This window comes from Podarcis tiliguerta (assembly GCF_965153285.1).
Source record: "Podarcis tiliguerta genome assembly, chromosome: 2".
Classification (NCBI taxonomy): Eukaryota; Metazoa; Chordata; class Lepidosauria; order Squamata; family Lacertidae; genus Podarcis; species Podarcis tiliguerta.
In genome coordinates this window covers 93392061-93411889 of record NC_139535.1, presented here as the reverse complement: position 1 = coordinate 93411889, position 19829 = coordinate 93392061, and the positions used below count along the sequence as shown (strand labels likewise).

The 19829-nt window shown below is 44.0% G+C and overlaps 2 protein-coding genes across 4 annotated transcripts in view; both read right to left on the bottom strand.

Annotated features, from left to right (window-relative positions):
- The window catches only part of LOC310671364 (E3 ubiquitin-protein ligase RNF213-like), a 90049-nt gene extending 86995 nt beyond the window's left edge, over positions 1 to 3054 (bottom strand). The window contains exon 1 of one of the 3 annotated variants that reach the window (XM_083427138.1): positions 2862 to 3054. Coding sequence is in view for 1 of the 3 variants with exons in the window: in XM_083427136.1 (XP_083283262.1) it covers positions 528 to 531 (4 nt within the window). In the remaining 2 variants the exon portion in view is untranslated. Of the gene's footprint in view, positions 1 to 527; positions 1791 to 2861 lie in introns of those variants that run through there. The other 2 variants (XM_083427137.1, XM_083427136.1) reach the window with 2 other exon arrangements.
- Positions 3055 to 6597: 3543 nt separating this feature from the next.
- Positions 6598 to 19829, bottom strand: part of LOC310671367 (E3 ubiquitin-protein ligase RNF213-like) — a 92507-nt gene continuing 79275 nt past the window's right edge. Inside the window, exons 53-66 of the mRNA XM_083427157.1 lie at positions 19643 to 19737; positions 18610 to 18769; positions 17408 to 17588; positions 15273 to 15361; positions 13238 to 13489; positions 12156 to 12288; positions 11652 to 11732; positions 10948 to 11128; positions 10617 to 10818; positions 10409 to 10486; positions 9951 to 10148; positions 9128 to 9217; positions 8834 to 9012; positions 6598 to 8185 (exon numbers count right to left, since the gene is read on the bottom strand). Coding sequence (XP_083283283.1) covers positions 8032 to 8185; positions 8834 to 9012; positions 9128 to 9217; positions 9951 to 10148; positions 10409 to 10486; positions 10617 to 10818; positions 10948 to 11128; positions 11652 to 11732; positions 12156 to 12288; positions 13238 to 13489; positions 15273 to 15361; positions 17408 to 17588; positions 18610 to 18769; positions 19643 to 19737 — 2073 coding nt within the window. The 3' untranslated portion in view covers positions 6598 to 8031. The remainder of the gene's footprint in view (positions 8186 to 8833; positions 9013 to 9127; positions 9218 to 9950; positions 10149 to 10408; positions 10487 to 10616; positions 10819 to 10947; positions 11129 to 11651; positions 11733 to 12155; positions 12289 to 13237; positions 13490 to 15272; positions 15362 to 17407; positions 17589 to 18609; positions 18770 to 19642; positions 19738 to 19829) is intronic.

Sequence of the window (19829 nt, the reverse complement as noted above, 5' to 3'; positions counted from 1 at the left end):
ACAGAAGAAAAGTTGTCCAAATATAAACAGTTAACTTATTAAACCTCACAATAATTTCATAAGTATCTGTCTATGTATTTTTAATAGTATAACCAAATCAGTAATTTTTGATATAACTGTAAAAACTACTCTGAAAATTTATTATTCCAAAAATGAAAGCTTCCTTTGTTTGTAAATATTAAGATTATACCAGCAAGAACGAGTCTTTCTTTAAAAATAAAATAAAATAAAGTCTTACTGACTAGTGATTTAAATCGATTTGATTTAAATCAAATCCACCCTGGTGTCTGGGCTGAATGATGGGGTGGAGATTCTCCTTCAGGTAGTTTGGTGTCTAAGCATGTCAGTATTTTGAGCTAAACATTTATTTTGGCAGTGCCTGTGCAGTATGGTATATGTATATTGCTTTAAGTAGTGGTGATGGGCATTTACCACGTCTCTTGCTCAGTTTCTGCCTTCAGTTTACCTACACTTTAATACTACAAAGTGTGCAACTAATCAAAGCTAGTAGTAAGTGGTCTTCTCACCCATGCTGTCTCTTCCTCAAAACCAGTTAGCAGGAGCAGTGATTTAAAGTCTCTCTTGCAGGTACTATTCTTCTTGTAGGTCCATCCCTGTTCTTTTTAGTGTGCCCATTTAGCATCACCCCCACCCTATCTCTGCTCATAATTACAGTATTTACATTTACATCTAGGTAAGAAAAAGGTTTCTTTGAACATATACAAAGACACGTTCCCCTTCACCTATAAGTAACTAACCAAAGAGAAACTGCAGCCTGTCTTAAATCACACAAGAAATGCCATTCACCCTTTAAAGACTAAGCACCATTTCTCCTGTCCACCTCATAAACATTGTGAGATAACACAATGCAGTTATGAAGATTTCAAAGCTTATACTGCATTACTGCTAAACTTTATGTCAGTACTGTACTCCATTATCCACAATTTATCACTGACCAGGAGAGTGCTTTTGTATTGAACTACCAACCCACAATGGTCTCATTGAATCAGCAAGGCCCAATTCAAGTGTAATCTCCCATCGGTTTTCTCTTTCACTGCCTGATATTTTGCTAAATACAATGCAGCTTATTTGTACAGCTACTTATGTGCTTTAAGGTCATAGCAGTTTGGCTTACAAGTCCTTAACAGCAAAGGAACATATGTGTGTATATGTATGTATTTATTCTGAGGAGGCCAAACACAAATTGTTGCCTCAAGATTCCACCTACACTGGTGATGGGAAAAGACAAAGTTGGCTCCATTCCTCAGACTCCTCCACTTGAGACAAGGTGCTGAGGACAGGAAGATCTTGTCACCTCACAACACCTCTGGTATTTATTTATTTATTTATACGGCTTCCCAAAAGGATCACACCTCAAAATCTCCTGGCAGAAGCCGTCCTTCCGCAGCAAAGAGACAAAGCGGCACTTACACCCACTTAACCTCTGCCTATGACATGCAACTGTTAAAGGATTGGGAAACGTGTCAGGAAAACCCACTGAAGGGTGGCAAGGCACAAGGCCCATCCCCACACTGGGCACTTGGAGACGGCCGCCATTTTAAAACTAGAATATTGGGGTCAAAATAGCATCTTGGCAACATACATGTTGAGATAGCTTGGACACTACTAACTGAAATAGGAAAGAGAAGAGTGCAAAAGGTCTGTAAATTTTGCCTCAGCTCTTCCACATATCTAATACTGTAGTGAGAGAGAGAGAGAGAGAGAGAGAGTGTGTGTGTGAGAGAGAGAGAGAGAGAGAGAGATACAAAAGCTTTCACTTCAGCACACACAACCCCTGGACTCCAGGCCCGGGGCCAGATAGTGCAATGGCCCAATCAGCAGCCACTATGCAAATATAACGGGTGATCAGTCTCTGTCTCCAGCCCACCTACAACTGGTAGATGCAGCTGGTCCTGCACTACAAACCCCAGAATTCATAGAGATTACCTTCTTTATATGGGTTTGCAACGCATTATTCGCTGGTTTCCAGCAAATTACTATTTTTACCACACAAATTGGAACAAATTTCACTCTTTGGAAAAAAACACACACCTAGGGCTTTCGCTTAGCTACCACAGCCAGCTGAGGGAGGGGCCCCACCTACTTGCCCCCTGGTACACAGCCACTTCCTTTCTTACCTTTACGGCCCATACTTAGGCCATTATCAAGAAGTTGACCATTCCAGACATCGAATCCTTGCCAGATCCAGGAGATTGTATCCGGCAAGAGCATGCCATAAACATTACTTCTTTAAAAATAAAAAAGCAAAGTTCAAAAGGCCCAGCGTCTGCTCACGGAAGTGAAACAGAAAGTCGACGAGGGCCGCATGACCCCGCAGCCCAAAAGCAATGAAGCGGACTTTGGGGGCTCTGCCGCTTTGCTTAAATTCGCAATATCATCAGGGCAAAGGTGGGGACCTCTTCGTCTTCCCACCGCAGCAAAACCAACACCACACCTCAATAGCGAGGGCAATAGCGGAGACCCAGGAAAGCTACTCGCCCCTCCTCGCCCAGCTTTGCAAACTGCCCTATATATAAGCGATGTAACAAACCGTGCCCCACTCCCCTTTGCAGTTCCACTCCGTTTAATATCCACGCAGGTGCCGCCGCCACCCACGGCCGGGGAAAAAGCAAACGGGCAAAAGAACACAAAAACGTGTCCCAGCCCCCCCCCCACCCCCATCCCGAGCTTGCAAAAAGTTTAGCAGAAGCGACAGCAAAAGCCATCCCCCCCCCCCTTCCCCGCTTGGAGGCGAGCAGAGGTTTCTATCCTAGGTGCCTGCAAAAGGTTTTAACGGGTCACGCCGCGAAGCCGGCCAGGTTGCTTCCCTAGGCGACACCTGCCACCTTCGTGTTACTCACCTCGGCTTAACTCCGCAATGGCTACCCCGCAGCTCAGCAGAAAGGACGCTTCCCCGCTTCTGCTAAGTCCGCTCCTCTCTGACGCACCAGCAGCTGAGCAAGGCAAGGCAAGCCGGCAAAGTTTCGCTTTCCCCCTCGCCGCTCGGCTTCTTCTTATTGGAGGATGCGCATAGTTTCGTTTCCGAGCGCCACCCCACCCACCACAGCTCAGCCTCGCCGCTCTGTCCGTCCCTCCCTCCCGGCTGTAGCCGGAAACGGGGAATTCCCGATGGCCGCGAGACATCCAAGGGCAGGGCTTGGCTTCGTTCCAAACCGGCAGAACGGGGGAAGGGACAACGGGTCACCTCCAAATATCCCCATCCATCGGCAAACACCTTTTGACGCAGCCCAGAACTACGGAAGAACGGAAGGAAGGGGTCTGCAGGATTCAGGCCGAAGGCCCATGTGGTCCAGCACCTTGTTTTTACAGCTGCCCCTGAAAAGCCTCCTCTCGCAACGCGATTCCCAAGATCCGGTATACAGAGGCATCATAATATAGTGCTTCGAGTCAAAACATCGTTATCTTTTTTTCCCCTGCAGCCATCCTTAACCTGTTTCTAGGTGCCGGACAAAACTATTATTATATGGCCAGGCCTTTGGTTCTTAATTAGGAGAGTTACTAGCTATGCAACCTGATTCTTTGATTTTCTTAGGAGGGTTCAGGCTAGATGTCAGACCTGAGTTGCATCATTAGCCACCAGAATTGGCGACCACAAGGCTCATCTAGTCCAGCCCCCAGCAATGCAGGAATCTTTCACCCAATGTGGGGTTCGAACCCATAACCCCCCTGTGAACCTGCTGAGCTAAATCGTTATTTGGCAGTCATGTTTTTTAAGGTGCAGCTGTAAGTGCATTTGATCTGTTTGCAACCGGGAAGCTTCAGGTTGCAACCTGGCTACCCTAATTTATTTATTGTATTCAAGAGATGACCTGAGCATTATTATTTTTTTACTGTGCTGCTGTTAATAACAGGCAAAAGACAAGAGCTGCCAGGTTTAAATTACAACTCTTGTGATCAAGAATGAATAATAAATCTGATTTAAAAAGAAGTAAATTGACTGGGGAAATTGTGGTTTTAGGAAAAATCTAGAGCTGTGTGTATCTGGGAGGCATGATTTTCAAAGACAGGCCTACCAGAATAGAAAGCAAAATCAATGTTTTGTTCTGCAAGTGTTCAAATACATTAGGAGTGTGGGTTGAGTCTTCTTGGAAATGTTTACACTTCTAGAGTTATACTTAAAATGAGTACTCTTTAAATGCATATTTATGCACACACACAGGGTGGCTGGTGGCCTGGCTTCTTTTCATCCTTCTAGTGCCTTATTGTGCTTGAGATGGACATTTTAAGAAGAATGGAGCTTAATAACTGTCTCCTGTGGATTTATGTAACACTCAAGTTGTCTTAATAAACTGCTGTTGTGAAATGGCAGATTGTAGATCACCTGCCCTCTCACAGGCTTCTCTGGAGCAATTAAACTTTCTAAAGAGCTCTAGGAGCCTGTTCTAGAATGATAACCAAATGAACCAATCAAGAAAATCTGTGTTTCTGACCATGCATAGGGAAAGGATGTTTATAGAGAAAGGTGCAAAAATTCACAGGCCATCCACATAATGGCAATAAGCATTACCGTATTTTTCGCCCTATAGGACGCACTTTTTCCCCTCCAAAAATGAAGGGGAAATCTGGGTGCGTCCTATGGGGCGAATGCAGGCTTCGCGGACCTCTCCGCAAACAGCAGGAGCGCTCCCGCTGCTGGCGGAGAGGTGCCTGCATGCGGAAGCCTGCGCGCGCTGAGCTCAGCGCGCCCAGGCTTCGCGGACCTCTCCGCTAGCAGCGGGAACGCTCCCGCTGCTGGCGGAGACGTGCCTGCATGCCGAAGCCTGCGCGCGCTGAGCTCAGCGCGCCCAGGCTTCGCGGACCTCTCCGCTAGCAGCGGGAACGCTCCCGCTGCTGGCGGAGACGTGCCTGCATGCCGAAGCCTGCGCGCGCTGAGCTCAGCGCGCCCAGGCTTCGCGGACCTCTCCGCTAGCAGCGGGAACGCTCCCGCTGCTGGCGGAGACGTGCCTGCATGCCGAAGCCTGCGCGCGCTGAGCTCAGCGCGCCCAGGCTTCGCGGACCTCTCCGCTAGCAGCGGGAACGCTCCCGCTGCTGGCGGAGAGGTGCCTGCATGCGGAAGCCTGCGCGCGCTGAGCTCAGCGCGCCCAGGCTTCGCGGACCTCTCCGCTAGCAGCGGGAACGCTCCCGCTGCTGGCGGAGACGTGCCTGCATGCCGAAGCCTGCGCGCGCTGAGCTCAGCGCGCCCAGGCTTCGCGGACCTCTCCGCTAGCAGCGGGAACGCTCCCGCTGCTGGCGGAGAGGTGCCTGCATGCCGAAGCCTGCGCGCGCTGAGCTCAGCGCGCCCAGGCTTCGCGGACCTCTCCGCTAGCAGCGGGAGCACTCCCGCTGCTGGCGGAGACGTGCCTGCATGCCGAAGCCTGCGCGCGCTGAGCTCAGCGCGCCCAGGCTTCGCGGACCTCTCCGCTAGCAGCGGGAACGCTCCCGCTGCTGGCGGAGAGGTGCCTGCATGCGGAAGCCTGCGCGCGCTGAGCTCAGCGCGCCCAGGCTTCGCGGACCTCTCCGCTAGCAGCGGGAACGCTCCCGCTGCTGGCGGAGAGGTGCCTGCATGCGGAAGCCTGCGCGCGCTGAGCTCAGCGCGCCCAGGCTTCGCGGACCTCTCCGCTAGCAGCGGGAACGCTCCCGCTGCTGGCGGAGACGTGCCTGCATGCCGAAGCCTGCGCGCGCTGAGCTCAGCGCGCCCAGGCTTCGCGGACCTCTCCGCTAGCAGCGGGAGCCAGCACTGGGCTCCCACGGCTTGCAGAGAGCTGCCTGTTTGGGGGCTGGGGTCGGGGGAAGCTCGGGCTTCCCCAACCCCGCGCCTGGGGGGGAAATAATTTTTTTCCTTTATTTCCCCCCCAAAAAACTAGGTGCGCCTTATGGGACGGTGCGTCCTATAGGGCGAAAAATACGGTATGTATAACCCCCTCCAAAAAAGAAAAAACATGTTCATGGAACCACGGTCCATGTGTTGGCCTTTTAATGTTGAACAGAGAACAAGCAGTCACTTAATGTGGGACATTGCACACCTACCCCTTTGTTGAATGCCCTGCAGTAAACCTTTGCTTGCGATCATTTAAAAAGAGAAGTCTGCTGAATGGTTCTGTCAGTTCCAGGAAGAATGACGTGTGTACATCATGGGTAAGCAAACTAAGGCCTGGGGGGGCCGGATCCCGCCCAATCACCTTCTAAATCCGCCCCACGGATGGTCCAGGAACCAGTGTGTTTTTACATGAGTAGAATGTGTCCTTTTATTTAAAATGCATCTCTGGGTTATTTGTGGGGCATAGGAATTCATTCATTTTTCTTTCTTTCAAAATATAGTCGGCTCTGCACAAGGTCTAAGGGACAGTGGACCGCCCCCCTGCTGAAAAAGTTTGCTGACCCCTGGTGTACATACTTCTGTATCAAGAAACAATTTTCTGCAGGACTGGGTAAGGGTGCCTGCACCTATTGAATTGAGCTCATTTATGGTTGAAACAATTCAACCCCCATCCCCAAATAGTTTGGCTTAAAGATTATTTTCTCAACCAGAATTTAAATAATCCAGCATTTCCTTACTATAGCACATAAATACAAGTCATTGTTAATGCAATGGACGCCTTTTTGTAGCAAACATTTCATTTATTAAATGGAGTGAGCAGCTATAGAGCTCTTATACATTGGTGAAAACTGACCATGGGCTCATCCATAGTAGGATTCCAAGTCTACTGCTCTGAAAGCACAATGAATTGGAACCCCACTGCTAATGACATCACTTTAGCCAATGCATTGTGTAAGCACAACTCTGGAGCAGACCATGAGTATTGCTTACTCATTAACAATGTGTAGAAGAAGTGTGAGGTTTGTTGTCTTCACATCAGATTCACAGTTCAATTACTCAGTTCAAATGTCATATTAAACACAATCATAATTTAGTGCAATGAAAATCAGATACACTTTTTTTTTGCATGCATGTTCAAAAATACCAATTAATATCTACGTTTTTATCCAACAGAAATAAAAGTTCTTTCATAAGGGCAAAGGGGGGGGGGGGATAGGCTAAAGGCAACTTAGGTCACACCTGAGTGTATGCTTTTTAACTGAATTGCTTTTAAGGCAGCTACCTGAAACTATTTCCTTGACTAAGCACTGACATAACTTAGGGCCATGTTCACACTCATTTAACTGTGTACTTATAGTATCCAGTGCTGGGCTTCTAATGTGTTCACATGTTACCCAAAATATGTATCCTGTACTTCTTTATAAAATGCTTATAAAAACTACTGTTTGATGCATCATCTCTGAAATCAGCTTCACACCCATCAGTGTACTTCAGCCGTTGCTAATTCATTTCTTTCCAAAGTGTGAACACCATTGCACAGAGTAAAATACCTGAGAGAAGGGAGATTAGTTCATTGCCTCTGACCCAGCGGCCTGTGACACTACACATCTAGTTCTGGCTATTGAATCCAATTGCTTTTTCTACCCCGTTATTTGAATGTGATTGAATCACTAACTTGCATTTTATATGGGGGAAATGTATACAGTGGTACCTCGGGTTACATACGCTTCAGGTTACATACGCTTCAGGTTACAGACTCCGCTAACCCAGAAATAGTGCTTAAGGTTAAGAACTTTGCTTCAGGATGAGAATTGAAATCATGTTCCGGTGGCGCAGTGGCAGCGGGAGGCCCCATTAGCTAAAGTGGTGCTTCAGGTTAAGAACAGTTTCAGATTAAGTACGGACTTCCAGAACGAATTAAGTACTTAACCTGAGGTACCACTGTAGTTAGTTGTAGGGAGGGTAAGTGTTTCCTTCAGCTTCTGAAGCAGTAATTATTCCTAATAATGTGCAATTACACTTTCAGTTAGGATCTCCTTTAGTTTAGTTTTTGGTTTTTTGGGTTTTGTTGTGTGTGTGTGTGTGTTTTTTTTTTTCTTAGTGCAAGGAAAGCAAGACCTAAAAATCCAGTACTTTGCTCTTCAGTAATTTTTTTTTTAAAAGTTGGTTGGGCAAGAAGAGAGGATGCACTGTCTGCCATTGATGCTGCTGCATTAACCAAGTCTTCGTTCTCGTTTAAGAGTGGCAGCCACTTTCCAGGCAGCGATACACTGGGAGAGCGGGATCTCTTCTGGGAATGTATCTTCTAGTTCTTCTAATATGTTGCTCCCTTTCCTTTCGAGGTATGAAATAAGTGTGTCCCTAAGACTGGGAAATAGAGAAAGAGAGTGAGCACAAAGTATAATCAGCTATTCTGCAGTACATGGCACTGTTCACGAGCACAAAAAGAGCTACATTTAGGTCAGGGGTCTGCAACCTTTAAGACAAAAAGAGCCACTTGGACCCGTTTCCGAAGGAAAAAAAACTGGGAGCCACAAAACCATTGCGACATTTAAAACAAATATAACACTGCATATATTGTTTCCAGTAGTGAATGCAAATGATTCTGTCCATGTATCATTAAACACTCTGTTTTCCTCAGAAATTTTTCTTTTCTTGCCTTTATCCATGGCTGGCCTACCGGGGGTCCAAAACAGGGACGTCATCTTCCTCCTTGCAGTCATAGACCTGCATGCACGCTGCTGCCCTCCGATCTGACAACGGGCGGGAAGGTGACGTCGGGACGGTGCGTGACTAATGCACGCACCGCCCCCATGCGACGTCACAGCCAGTACAGCGCCCGCCACAGTGGGGAGTGTCGGGGTGCACAATGCGCCTCCTCCCCTCGCTAGTATCCGCCCCGGAGCCGCGGCAAAGGTGTAAAAGAGCCACATGCGGCTCCGGAGCCGCGGGTTGCCGACCCCTGATTTAGGTGATGAAGAAAATATGCAAAGATTGGGCTTGACAGGCTCTTACCTCCACTTGGGATCGAACACCTCCTGATCTTTGGGATGTTTGAGCTTCAGGATGATCATTTCGTGCAACTCTTGGAGGAAGGACCCCAGCCCAGCCTGCATAAGGAAGGCATTGAGGAGTTCTGTGTTCTCTGCAGTGAGCTCCTCTTTATAGGCTGCACCAACCTCTGTGAAGGGATCCTGGAAGGTAGATGGTAAGGAAGAGAGACACAACAGCACTGTTAGGAGCAGAGGGGGAAACAGAGAAATGAATCATCAAGTTATCACACACTTTCCCCCACTTTGTCCTTCCTACCCTTTTCAGATGCAGCAGCCGTTCGGATTTATAGCACGAAAGGAGCTGCCACAGTGCAATGGTGTGCTCGAGGTGACACTGGCTCAGTGCCTGAAAGAAACACACAAACATCTGTTTTTTGAAAGAGAGTTACAAGTCAGAACTAGTTTTACAAAAGCTATGAAAGACAAATTTAGAACTGGGATGGGGAAGCTTAAAAGAACCCATATATAAGAACTTAAGCAAAAACAAGTTTTGTGGCACCTGATTTACAAATTCAGTACATTAGTCTTTAGGCTGTCATAGGGCACTTGATTTTATGCATTTTTCCACTGTAGCAGACTAATACAACTAACCCGCCGTAACTATAAGCAGGGAAACTGGCAAGAACCAGGTAACTGAAGCAATCTTGATGAGAAAAAAAATCAACTAAGTAACAAGAATGATTCAATAAAATAAGTCTCATCACTTGCAGTCTCATCTCTTGCATCACTGAAAGTTAACCATTGCTCATCACCATCCCCACCACACATCCTTCTAAGAATGGCAAAAAGGGCTGGGCATATTCCCAACTCTTGCCATACTGTAAACCTCTTTTAATTAAATGTTTCTCAACACCGGCTGCATTAAGCTGTTCTAGGGGACTGCAAAGGGCTACCTAAGAACATGTGCCTGCAGTCACGCCTACCTGAGGAGCAAAGATAAATTATGAAGAATATGGGGCAGGGAGAAAGGTAGCTGCCTTCCTTGAACTGGGGGCAAGTGATATATTCATTATTTTAGTCTAGCCTGGTTTACCCTCACCCCATAGAGACAAGTTAAGGCCCTGATCCCCTGCGCTCACCTTCAGCACGTGGTCATTTGTCTGACTGCTCATTTGCAGGATATCTTCAACATATTCAGTCAAAGTCATCTTTGAGTCTCCTCCAGCCTTAGCCAGGAATCCTAAGGTTATTTCGGTGACAGACAGCGCTTCACAGATGTCACTGTAGGATGGCAACTTTCCACTGATCATGCCAATTGTGGAATTTGGAAGAGAAATCTGTAATTCAAGGGAACAAAAATCCACCATAATACATTCATCACTGCTTCCTTTTGCTCTAAAGAAAAGATGAGCAGGCAATCCTACAGGATATGAAACAATTATAAAACATAGCCAAACGCAGCATAGGCTGTCATAACTTCATGTTCAGTCTCCAGAGAGCAAATATAGTACAGTGTTGGACTAGGATCAGGAAGACTCAGGTTCAAATCCAGCGTCTCCCTTATCTCTTTACTATGAAGCTCTTCTCAGAAGCTTACCTGGCTCAGCTTACTGTTGATATCATTGAAGAGATGCTCATAATTTTGCTCATGTCTGTACACCAGGGTTGGTATGCCCTGTTAGGGAAGAAAGCAGAAAATATGCCAGTGAGCAGAGCTTTGGGATATTCTCATCTCTGGGATGAGAGATGGATCTTACAGGCACCAAGAAAGCTAAGTGGCAGCATCATGATCCTTTTATACATACTTTCAATGTGATTAAGGGCTTCCCCTGTAGGAATCTACTAGCAAGTTGCTGCTCAATTTTTTCCAGATCAAATTCCTGGAGGGCCTCCCCTCCTTTCTTCATGCTATATTGGCAGTTGGACAGGATCAATGGGATCAAGTCCCTCTCCACATTGTAAGCGATCACATGTAGATCTGTCACTTCAGCAGGGCTGACAGAGTATCTGTTTAGAAGGGGAGGGAGAGCACACGAATGAGAAATCTTGCTCTGCTGCTGATTTAGCAACAGATAAGGCTATCTGTCACATTGCAAGAAGAAGTGTGGATTCTAACAGATGCATACACAGGCATACCTTATGGCATCTGTTGTATCTCCTTCTACGGCATAGACAAAGTCATTGTGTAGGCCAATGAGATAACGAGCCAAGGCAGTGGAACAAAGGCCTAGGCCACGTCGGCGAGGCAAAAGGATCTCAAACTCACTCTCCAGGGTTAAGTCAGTATCACAATAACCTTTGGGAAGTTTAATTTCACCTGCAATGGAGGAAGGAAACATCAGTGAGCAACAAGCTCAGACCACTGGTGGGTGCTCCCCTTTTCTTTTTGATCATTTCTGGCTTTTTAAAAAATCATCATCAGTTGTTGACTCCAATACTTTCTGAACGCCAGAAGCAAGTCTTGGGCATTCTGGATGAACAAATGGATCATGTTACATCCTACCAATTAATCTCTCTATGTTAAAGGGAAACGAGTATTGCAAAGGGAGAGAATACTAGAAGGAATAGCTTATTTAGACCTCAACAGATAAGGCTAGAGAGTTTCTTTCAAAGTTAAAAAATAAAAGGGAAAGTTTGGCCTGCCATGAATAAATAAGACCAGATCTTCATTTGGGTGATAGGGGTGGATGAAAGTTCAGTGTGCCCTGTTTCTATTTACATTTTTGAAGTTTTATAAGCAAAAGTCTGCATAAAAATTATGCACATTTTCCTAAGATATTCCCCAGTCTAACAGAATGCATTTAGTACATTAAATTTAACAATGTAAACTGGCAATTTACCGTGGGTTTCCAAGGATAATCTCAGCTTGTTCCATACATCCAGAAATGTATTCACTCTGTTTTTCATAAGATTCTTGAATTCTGCAGAAAGCATAAGGAAACAAACTGCAAGTCAAGACTGTGAAGTTCTGTAGCTCTTTCTAAGAGTGCCTCAAGTGCAGTTAGATGTGTTACAAAGAATTAGAATCTACAAGCAGCCCTGCTGGAGGGGGGCATCTAGTTCAGCATCCTTAATTGTACTTCTGTTGTGTCCTTTATGCCTATATCATGTACTTTGACTGTACACAATATGTCCAAAATCAGAAAAGTGATGGTTTCCCCCAGGAATCCATCTGCCTTTCTCCTTTAGGCATGCAATGGGTATAGAGTGATAGATATACTGCACACAAGTTAACAAACTCTCCTGTCATTGGGGCTGTTTTATAAGTTTAAAACTTGGTGTGAATCACTTGCCTTAATGCTATTTATGCTTTGTTAACTTGATCTATGGCATGGCAGTCTCACCTGGTGAAGTCTTGTTGAGGAAATCTCTAATTGTTTGGTATTCCAGCTCAGAAATGTTCTGGAACCTCTTCACCAAGTCTTTCTGCAGGGCCAGAATTTCTGGCAAAAACTTCACCAGCTTCAATTCAGCTTCCTAGAAATGAAGCAAAGTAAGGCAAGTCAGATGGAAAAGGTTGAAGATACCTGAATTAAACCTCCTCTGCACTTATTGAATTACTTTTTCTACTTTCTGCTAGTTTTTAAATAGGATTACATTTCCACTTGATAAGTATGAAGTTTGCTGAATTTGAAAAAGCATTTCCAAGATATGTTATGCAACAGGCCATACATTTTCTTGATGTAATAAGTATTGAAGAACATATATAGAACATTTTACACAAACTTTAGTTAACAGTAGTATTAAGTGAAATAGAAGCTTTTATACTGAGCAAAAAGAATGCTCAAGGGTTGTCAAATTAATCAATTTCCCCATTGTGATTTATATTTTAATGGTGAAATCGGGATTGATCAAAATCACATTAATTTTTGAAAGGAGTCATTTTTATCTGAGGGCTGTGTATTAAAATTTGACAACCTTTCTCCCCCTCATATTATTATTTTCTACTCATTAGTTGTAAATAAACTATGAGAAGTTTTGATTAGGTAATAGTGCAGTACCATACAAGTCATTTCCTAACTCCCCAGAATCCTATTTTTATGTATCATTTAGCTAGTTAAACCTTTGGAGAATGTGCTCATTAAGGAGCCTCCAGACTAAGAATGATGATTAATCTTCAAGTGAACAGGTAGAAATAGTATTTGAGTGAGAATAATAGTACAGATTAATCTATGACTTTAAAAAGGTCAAACCACCTGCATTGTTTGAAGTTATCAGCTTTTGACAAGTAGTTGACAGGAGAGCATCTGTTCTTAAGATCAAAGTGAAAGGAAGATGCAAGGTTGTGTATTGTATTACTTCCTTTATTTATGAAGATTAGCTCACATTCATTATGAAGAGCGGCCTGCACGTTAGTGCCTGCACTATTGTTTCTGACTCATATATCCCATGCCAGGGCCACTGATAAAGAACTGGACATGCTCACCTTTTGCAAGAACTTCCACAAGATGGGCACCGTTTCCTTGCCATCTTTCTGCTGGACAACATGCTCCAGGTGCTCAACTGAAATCTTTTTCCTGCAGCTCCACATCCTGGAACAGTGTACAGTGCTGTTGCTGGGTAGTTCAGACAGGAAGGTTGCAGGGTCACCATATATAATTTTTGCTATTGAGTTGGAAGCCATTGTCTTATCTTCACTGATCTGTTGATTCACATCCAGAAGTGTTTTATCCAGAAACTACATGGGTGTAAAAGAAAGCGAGTCAATATAAGAAGTGGCCTCTTTCTTAAAAAGAAAACAAAAGCCTCCCATCATGTCAGGCATTCTGATAAATAGGGCGTTGTGTTTTACAAATATTCTTAAGTAAAAAAATATGGTAGTTCACTGATTTTTTTGTTCAATAAGCAAGTAGTAAAATGAAACATTGTTAATGTGCCCCCTGCCAGGGATACCAGGAAAAAGAACAGAATAGCACAAGTAAAATTTGGTGTTACAATAATAATAGTCTTCTTTATGTGATAGTGGAATTTCTGAAGGACAAAGAGCTTCCAGCTTACGGGTGTCCACTTGGAAGAACATTAACTATGAATATATTCCAAAATCAACAGTAAAGCAATACCTTTCTTGGGACCCATCAAAATGTCACAGTTTTCCAGAACTCTTCATCATTTTTGTGAAGAACACAAAAGCTTGCCACACTTTTGTGACATTTTGGTTGGTTCCAACAAAGGTATCGCTAAATTGTTAAAAATGCCTGATTTCTCCAAGGAGATAACACTGGAGGTTTTGTGTTTCACTTTATTTAGAAATATACAAGCAGAATGTAATTGAACCAATCGGGCAGGTGCCTTCCTAAGATGAAGTGGTATCACCTCTGATTCTACTGGAGCAATGAAAAGTTCTGACCTTCTTTTCCTTATTTTTGGAAGGATTTGAGAAACCCTTTCCATGTCAGTCTCCAACAATACTCTCCAACTCTCTAAATACTCTCCAATTCTCTAAAAGTCACCAAAAATATGTTTGCCAGTAAACAGAATACTAGCTAGGTTGGAGCAGATTTAGCATCAATGCCTCAGTTCCATAACCTGCAATTATGATTGGCAACTGTGTTAGCATTCACTAATCTAGCTTCCATTTGAAAGGCATTTAAGAAGGCAAGGAAGAATGCAGAGAGATTTTATTGGAAGTGTAGCTGAAGTCCTTATCCATGTTCTCATGTTAAAGTAATTTATTGCACTAAGTGAAGAGAGCTCCAGTGATGGCAGAGCCAATGGATGAGTGCCATGAAAGAGGTATCAAAATCACCTTGAAAGTAGATTATGTTCTCCAACACATAGCTTGGTCTCCGAGGGCAGAAGAGCCCTGAAAATCAAAACCACAACTGGGGCATCTATCTTGGGAGATGTATATATGACAATATTTGGAGAAATATTTCTCCCTAAAAGTACACATATGTGGAACAGATTTTAAAAGGGGGAGAAAATTATTGTTAGTGGCTGCTCATTATTTGATTTGGGGGGGGGGGTCTTTACAGCTCCTTGATCCCTGTTTTGAAATTTAAGGGGAACATGGCAGGAGAGGTTTTACATGCCAAGGACAATATTGCCATGGATTTTTACATGTGCAACTAATAGTAGGGGCATACTGTTTCACTTACATTTGTCCTGCATATTTTCATTAAATCAGATTTTTAAAAAATGAGGTTCTCATGTTGCTAACATGCATGGTAATCTCTTCCGAAAGATTATGCCTATTTGCACTTCATTGGCTGAATGTTATTGTCTCCCTTGAGATGTAGGTCCAAATCATATCACACTCAGCACTCACAATATTTCTTGTCTACATATTCAGATATGCTTCTGCATAAACAGGTAAAATACATGTTCAGTGTTTCACTGTAGTCATAGGCATACATCATTGTTCTGTATACCTGTTACATGGCTTAGCAATGGAATACATATGATCCATTGATCAATAATTAAATCAGTGTACTGTTAGTGATGCACTTAATTTTATTTACCTTTAGTTCTGGACGAACAACATTTTGAGCAACAACTACTTCCCAATCATTTCTGTACTGCTTTGTAGAGAGTAGACTGTCAGATCTCCCTGCAAAAGAACATTTATTGTGTGTCATTCCCCTCTCTCTCCTAGCATGAAGTTACAGTACAATCGTAAAGGTAAAGGTAAAGGGACTCCTGACCATTAGAACCAGTCGTGTCCAACTCTGGGGTTGCGCCGCTCATCTCGCTTTATTGGCCGAGGGAGCCGGCGTACAGCTTCTGGGTCATGTGGCCAGCATGAGTAAGCCGCTTCTGGCGAAACCAGAGCAGCACACGGAAACACCGTTTACCTTCCTGCCAGAGAAGGTATCTATCTACTTGCACTTGAAGTGCTTTTGAACTGCTAGGTTGGCAGGAGCAGGGACCAAGCAACGGAAGCTCACCCCATCGCGGAGATTCGAACCGCCAACCTTCTGATCGGCAAGCCCTAGGCTCTGTGGTTTAACCCACAGCGCCACCCGCGTCCCTTACAGTACAATCGTACCTTCATGCAAAACTTGTGTGATTTCAACCTTGTGCAGCTGAAAGCCAGCCAGCTGAATTTGTGCAAATTAAGTGCACACAAAGCGGAGAACTTAAAAGCTCCTTTTGCACTTGGTTTTCCTGGACCTGAAAGAGCCTTTAAGCTCTCTGCCTTGCTGACCAGGCTGTGGGATGCTGTTGTGCAAGCTTTTAAGATGCTCTCATGAGATCTGACAGGAAGTTGGATGGCCTCTGAGATCTCATGAGGGGAGGGAAGTAGAGCCTTCAATGTGGGGTTCCTCAGGGTTCAATTTTGTCCTTTTTGGTGTTTAACATCTACATGAAACCACTGAGTGGGGTTATTCAGAGGTTTGGGGTATATTGTCAGCAAGATGCTGATGCCACACAGCTCTACTCCTTTACATGTGCAAGTGTGCCAGTGGATGAGCTGGACCATTGAGATGCCTTGGTAACAGACTGAACAAGAGCCAACATACTGAAGCTCAATCCAGGTTAAGACTGAGGCACTGTTAGTGGGCTGTTCCCTAGACCAGATGGATGGGAAGTTGCCTGCTCTTGTTGGGGTTACACTCCCTCTGAAGGTATGGGTATGTGGCTTGGGGGTACTTCTGGATCCTTTGCTGTCGCTTGAGGCTCAGGTGGCCTCAGTGGTATGGAGTGCCTCCCTTCAAATTTGGCTGGTGGCCCAGCTGTGCCCCTATCTGGACAGGGACAGCTTAACTTCTGTACTCTATGCTCTGGCAACCTCAAGGTTGATTACTGCAACATATTATACGTAGGGCTGCCTCTGAAGATGGTTTGGAAACTTCAGCTGCTGCAGAATTCGGCAGCCAGGTTGCTCACCAGGGCAAGACAGTTTGAGCATATTACACTGATCCTGGTCCAACTGCACTGGCTGTCAGTTAGTTTCCGGGTTCAATTCAAAGTGCTGGTTTTGACCTATAAAGCCTTAAAGGACTGCAATACCTCAGTGACTGCCTCTCGCCATACAAACTGAGCTGTACCCTGCTATCATTATCTGAGGCCCTTCTTCATGTGCCTCCTCCACAAGAGGTCTGGATGGCAGCAACATGATGATGATGATGATAAGCCCAGAGAGCAAGACTGAGAGCTTAAAAGGGGTAAGGCCCATTCAACATGCTTGCTCCAGAAGGTAAGGATGGTCGCATGGGGGTGGTTCAAGTACACACTTTTTGCATATACACACCATCCCCAGAACATAACCCCTGCACAAGATGTGATCATACTGAATTTAGGATGGGGTAGCTATGTAAAGTGGGCAGTCATTTAAGATTATTTGCAGCACTTCCTACAATATAGTCTTAAAAACAAGGTGCTTTTAAAAGCAATGTATCTATATGACCATTCATTACTACTACATCCTATAATTATTTGCTTTATCATAATCAATATTGCAGTTCAACCCTACATAGCTCTGAAAGGGACTTTTGCAGCAAAATACAGAACAATAAATAACGCAAACTGGGCCATTTTAGAAAGCTGTGTGCTGTTGCCACTACCACCTTTGAAATACAATGCCGATGTCTATGCTGCGGGTTTTATCACTGATTTATGTAAGCAGCCACATGCTGCAAGATGCTCTCCTTACATTGGCCTGTCTGTTGGTGAGGCTCCTTGAGAAGGCTACAAAGAATGAGATGGACAACATTGGTGGTTTCATCAGCACTCTTCCCTTGAGTATTCTTCAGTTGCTCCAAGTCCTTAAGAATATGCTGCATGAGAAAGCTCACTGGATCTTCAACTGGTGGTTTTATGATCTGTAGCAGGGACTTCAACAACAGAAAGCAATAATCAGAGCAATCAATGTGCAGTTCTATTGCAAGGCATGCAGAGTAACAGTCAGTCATTTATTTATTTCATAAAATTTATATGCTGCTTGACTAGTGAAAAATCTCAAAGTGCTTACAAAAAGAATAAAACAGAAAGATTATTAGTAAAAACAATAAAAACATTTCTAAAAATTAAAAACCAGCAATACGTTTCGGGGGTATTTAAACTAATCATTCTAAATACATGAGAAGGCTTGTCTAAACAAAAATGTTTTTAGGAGGTGCTGGAAAGCGTATAGTGAAGGCATCTGTGTGATGTCAATGCCACCTGATGCCAAATTGTTGGACAACTGTGATAAATGATTTCATCCCTGAGGAAGCCAGAGGTCTATTGTAATGAACTGTCTACCACAAGTGTCCACTATAGTATGAGAAACCGAGTACAGTGGTACCTCGGTTTAAGAACAGCCCTGTTTATGAACTATTTGATTTACGAACTCCGCAAAACCGGACGTAGTGTCCTGGTTTGCAAACTTTACCTCGGTCTAAGAACGGAAGCCGAACGGTGGAAAGGTACCGGCGGCAGGAGGCCTTATTAGGGAAAGTGTGCTTCTGTTTAAGAACGGTTTCGGTTTAAGAATGGACTTCTGGAATGGATTAAATTTGTACACCGATGTACTACTGTACCTTTTCAGCTTCTAGGAAGCATTTATCCATATATGAAGCTTGTTACTTTCCCTCCATGTATTACTGAAATGTAACAAATGCATTTCTGCATGAATCGTTAACAACCACATTTTTTTAAAAAAAATACTTTAAAAAAACCCCAGTGAGGCACTTTGCCTCAAGTGGAAACACATCCCAGGCCAGTCCTGCTGGCATCCGATCATCTCCTTCACATGATACTGAGAGTAAACCTTTTTTTAAAAATTGAGCTCCATTTCAGATATGCTTTCTTAGTTTCCATGCAGCAATGCTTTTCAGACAGAATTGTGTGGTTCCTAGTTTTATTTGAAAATACCTGGTGATCTTTTGTGGCTCCCAAAAGCAGCGACAAATGAGTGAGCAAGCGAATCAGAATCAGGACAGCTGGAGACATCTCCCTCTCAGATGCAACCTTAGCCTCTCTTTTTTCAGGTGGTCCAAGCACATGGCCGGTTTGTGACCTGTCTTGAATATTCCTGTACAGAAGAATATATACAGTGTGTGCACACTTGCTACAAAACAGTACTTTTCCGCGCTTAAAAATTCTATGATTCCCAGACATCCAGACAGTAATTATCATCACACTAAAACAAGAGATACAAACATATTACATACGTAGTATATAAAATATTAAAATACCATTATTTGCTGTTATATATGTTTCCACTTAAAATACCCCCTTGACTTGTATACACTGCTTTAATTATTTGTTTTTAATGCCGTTGTTGTATTTTTAGTGAACTGTTTATCCTGTAAATTGCCTTGACATGCCTTATATAAAGAGATGTAGAAATACTTCTAATAAATAAATAAAAATGAGGGGTGGTGGCTCAAAGTTAAGAAATTAGGAAAGCCATAGTACGATCCTGGCTTCTTTCTTGTTTGTTAATACCTGTTCTATACATGCCTACTCAGAAGTAAGTCCAACTGAGAATTACTCTCAGATAATTGTGAGCAGCGGGAGCCACAGTTCTCCACTTTGGACATAAAATAGGGAGTGCTAGCTCAATACAAGCCCGGGTCTTTGGGTCAAAAGTGGAACATGATAGGAAGAGGGGAAAGGATAGGGGAGGGGACAGCCACAACTTCCTAAATAGAAGGTTTTGAAGCTTTGGTTGTTCTTATGAACATGGCCATTGAAATAGGTGAACTGGAAATCACTGCAGTATTCTAGGAAGGTAAATTAGTTTTTTCTACCTCTAAAGTTGTTATACCTTGATGGGGCAGAGACCTGTTCTAGAATAGATTCACCCTAAATAGCTGCAAATATCCCACCTCCCAATCTTTAGGGAACACTCTAAAAAAGTATATGCCATTCCACATTCCAAAAAGCTAACATAAAAACATACCATGCTTCTTTAAAGTCTTCCACTGGTATGTGTTTCTCACCTCCTATTACAGCACCACACTCATTACATAAACCACGCTGCATGGGACGGCCACACTGAAAGGAGAGAGGGAGGGAATATTAGAAGCAGAAAACTGAAGTAATTCTGCTTGGTAACGCTTAGGCTAAGGTTCAACTATTTTCCAAAA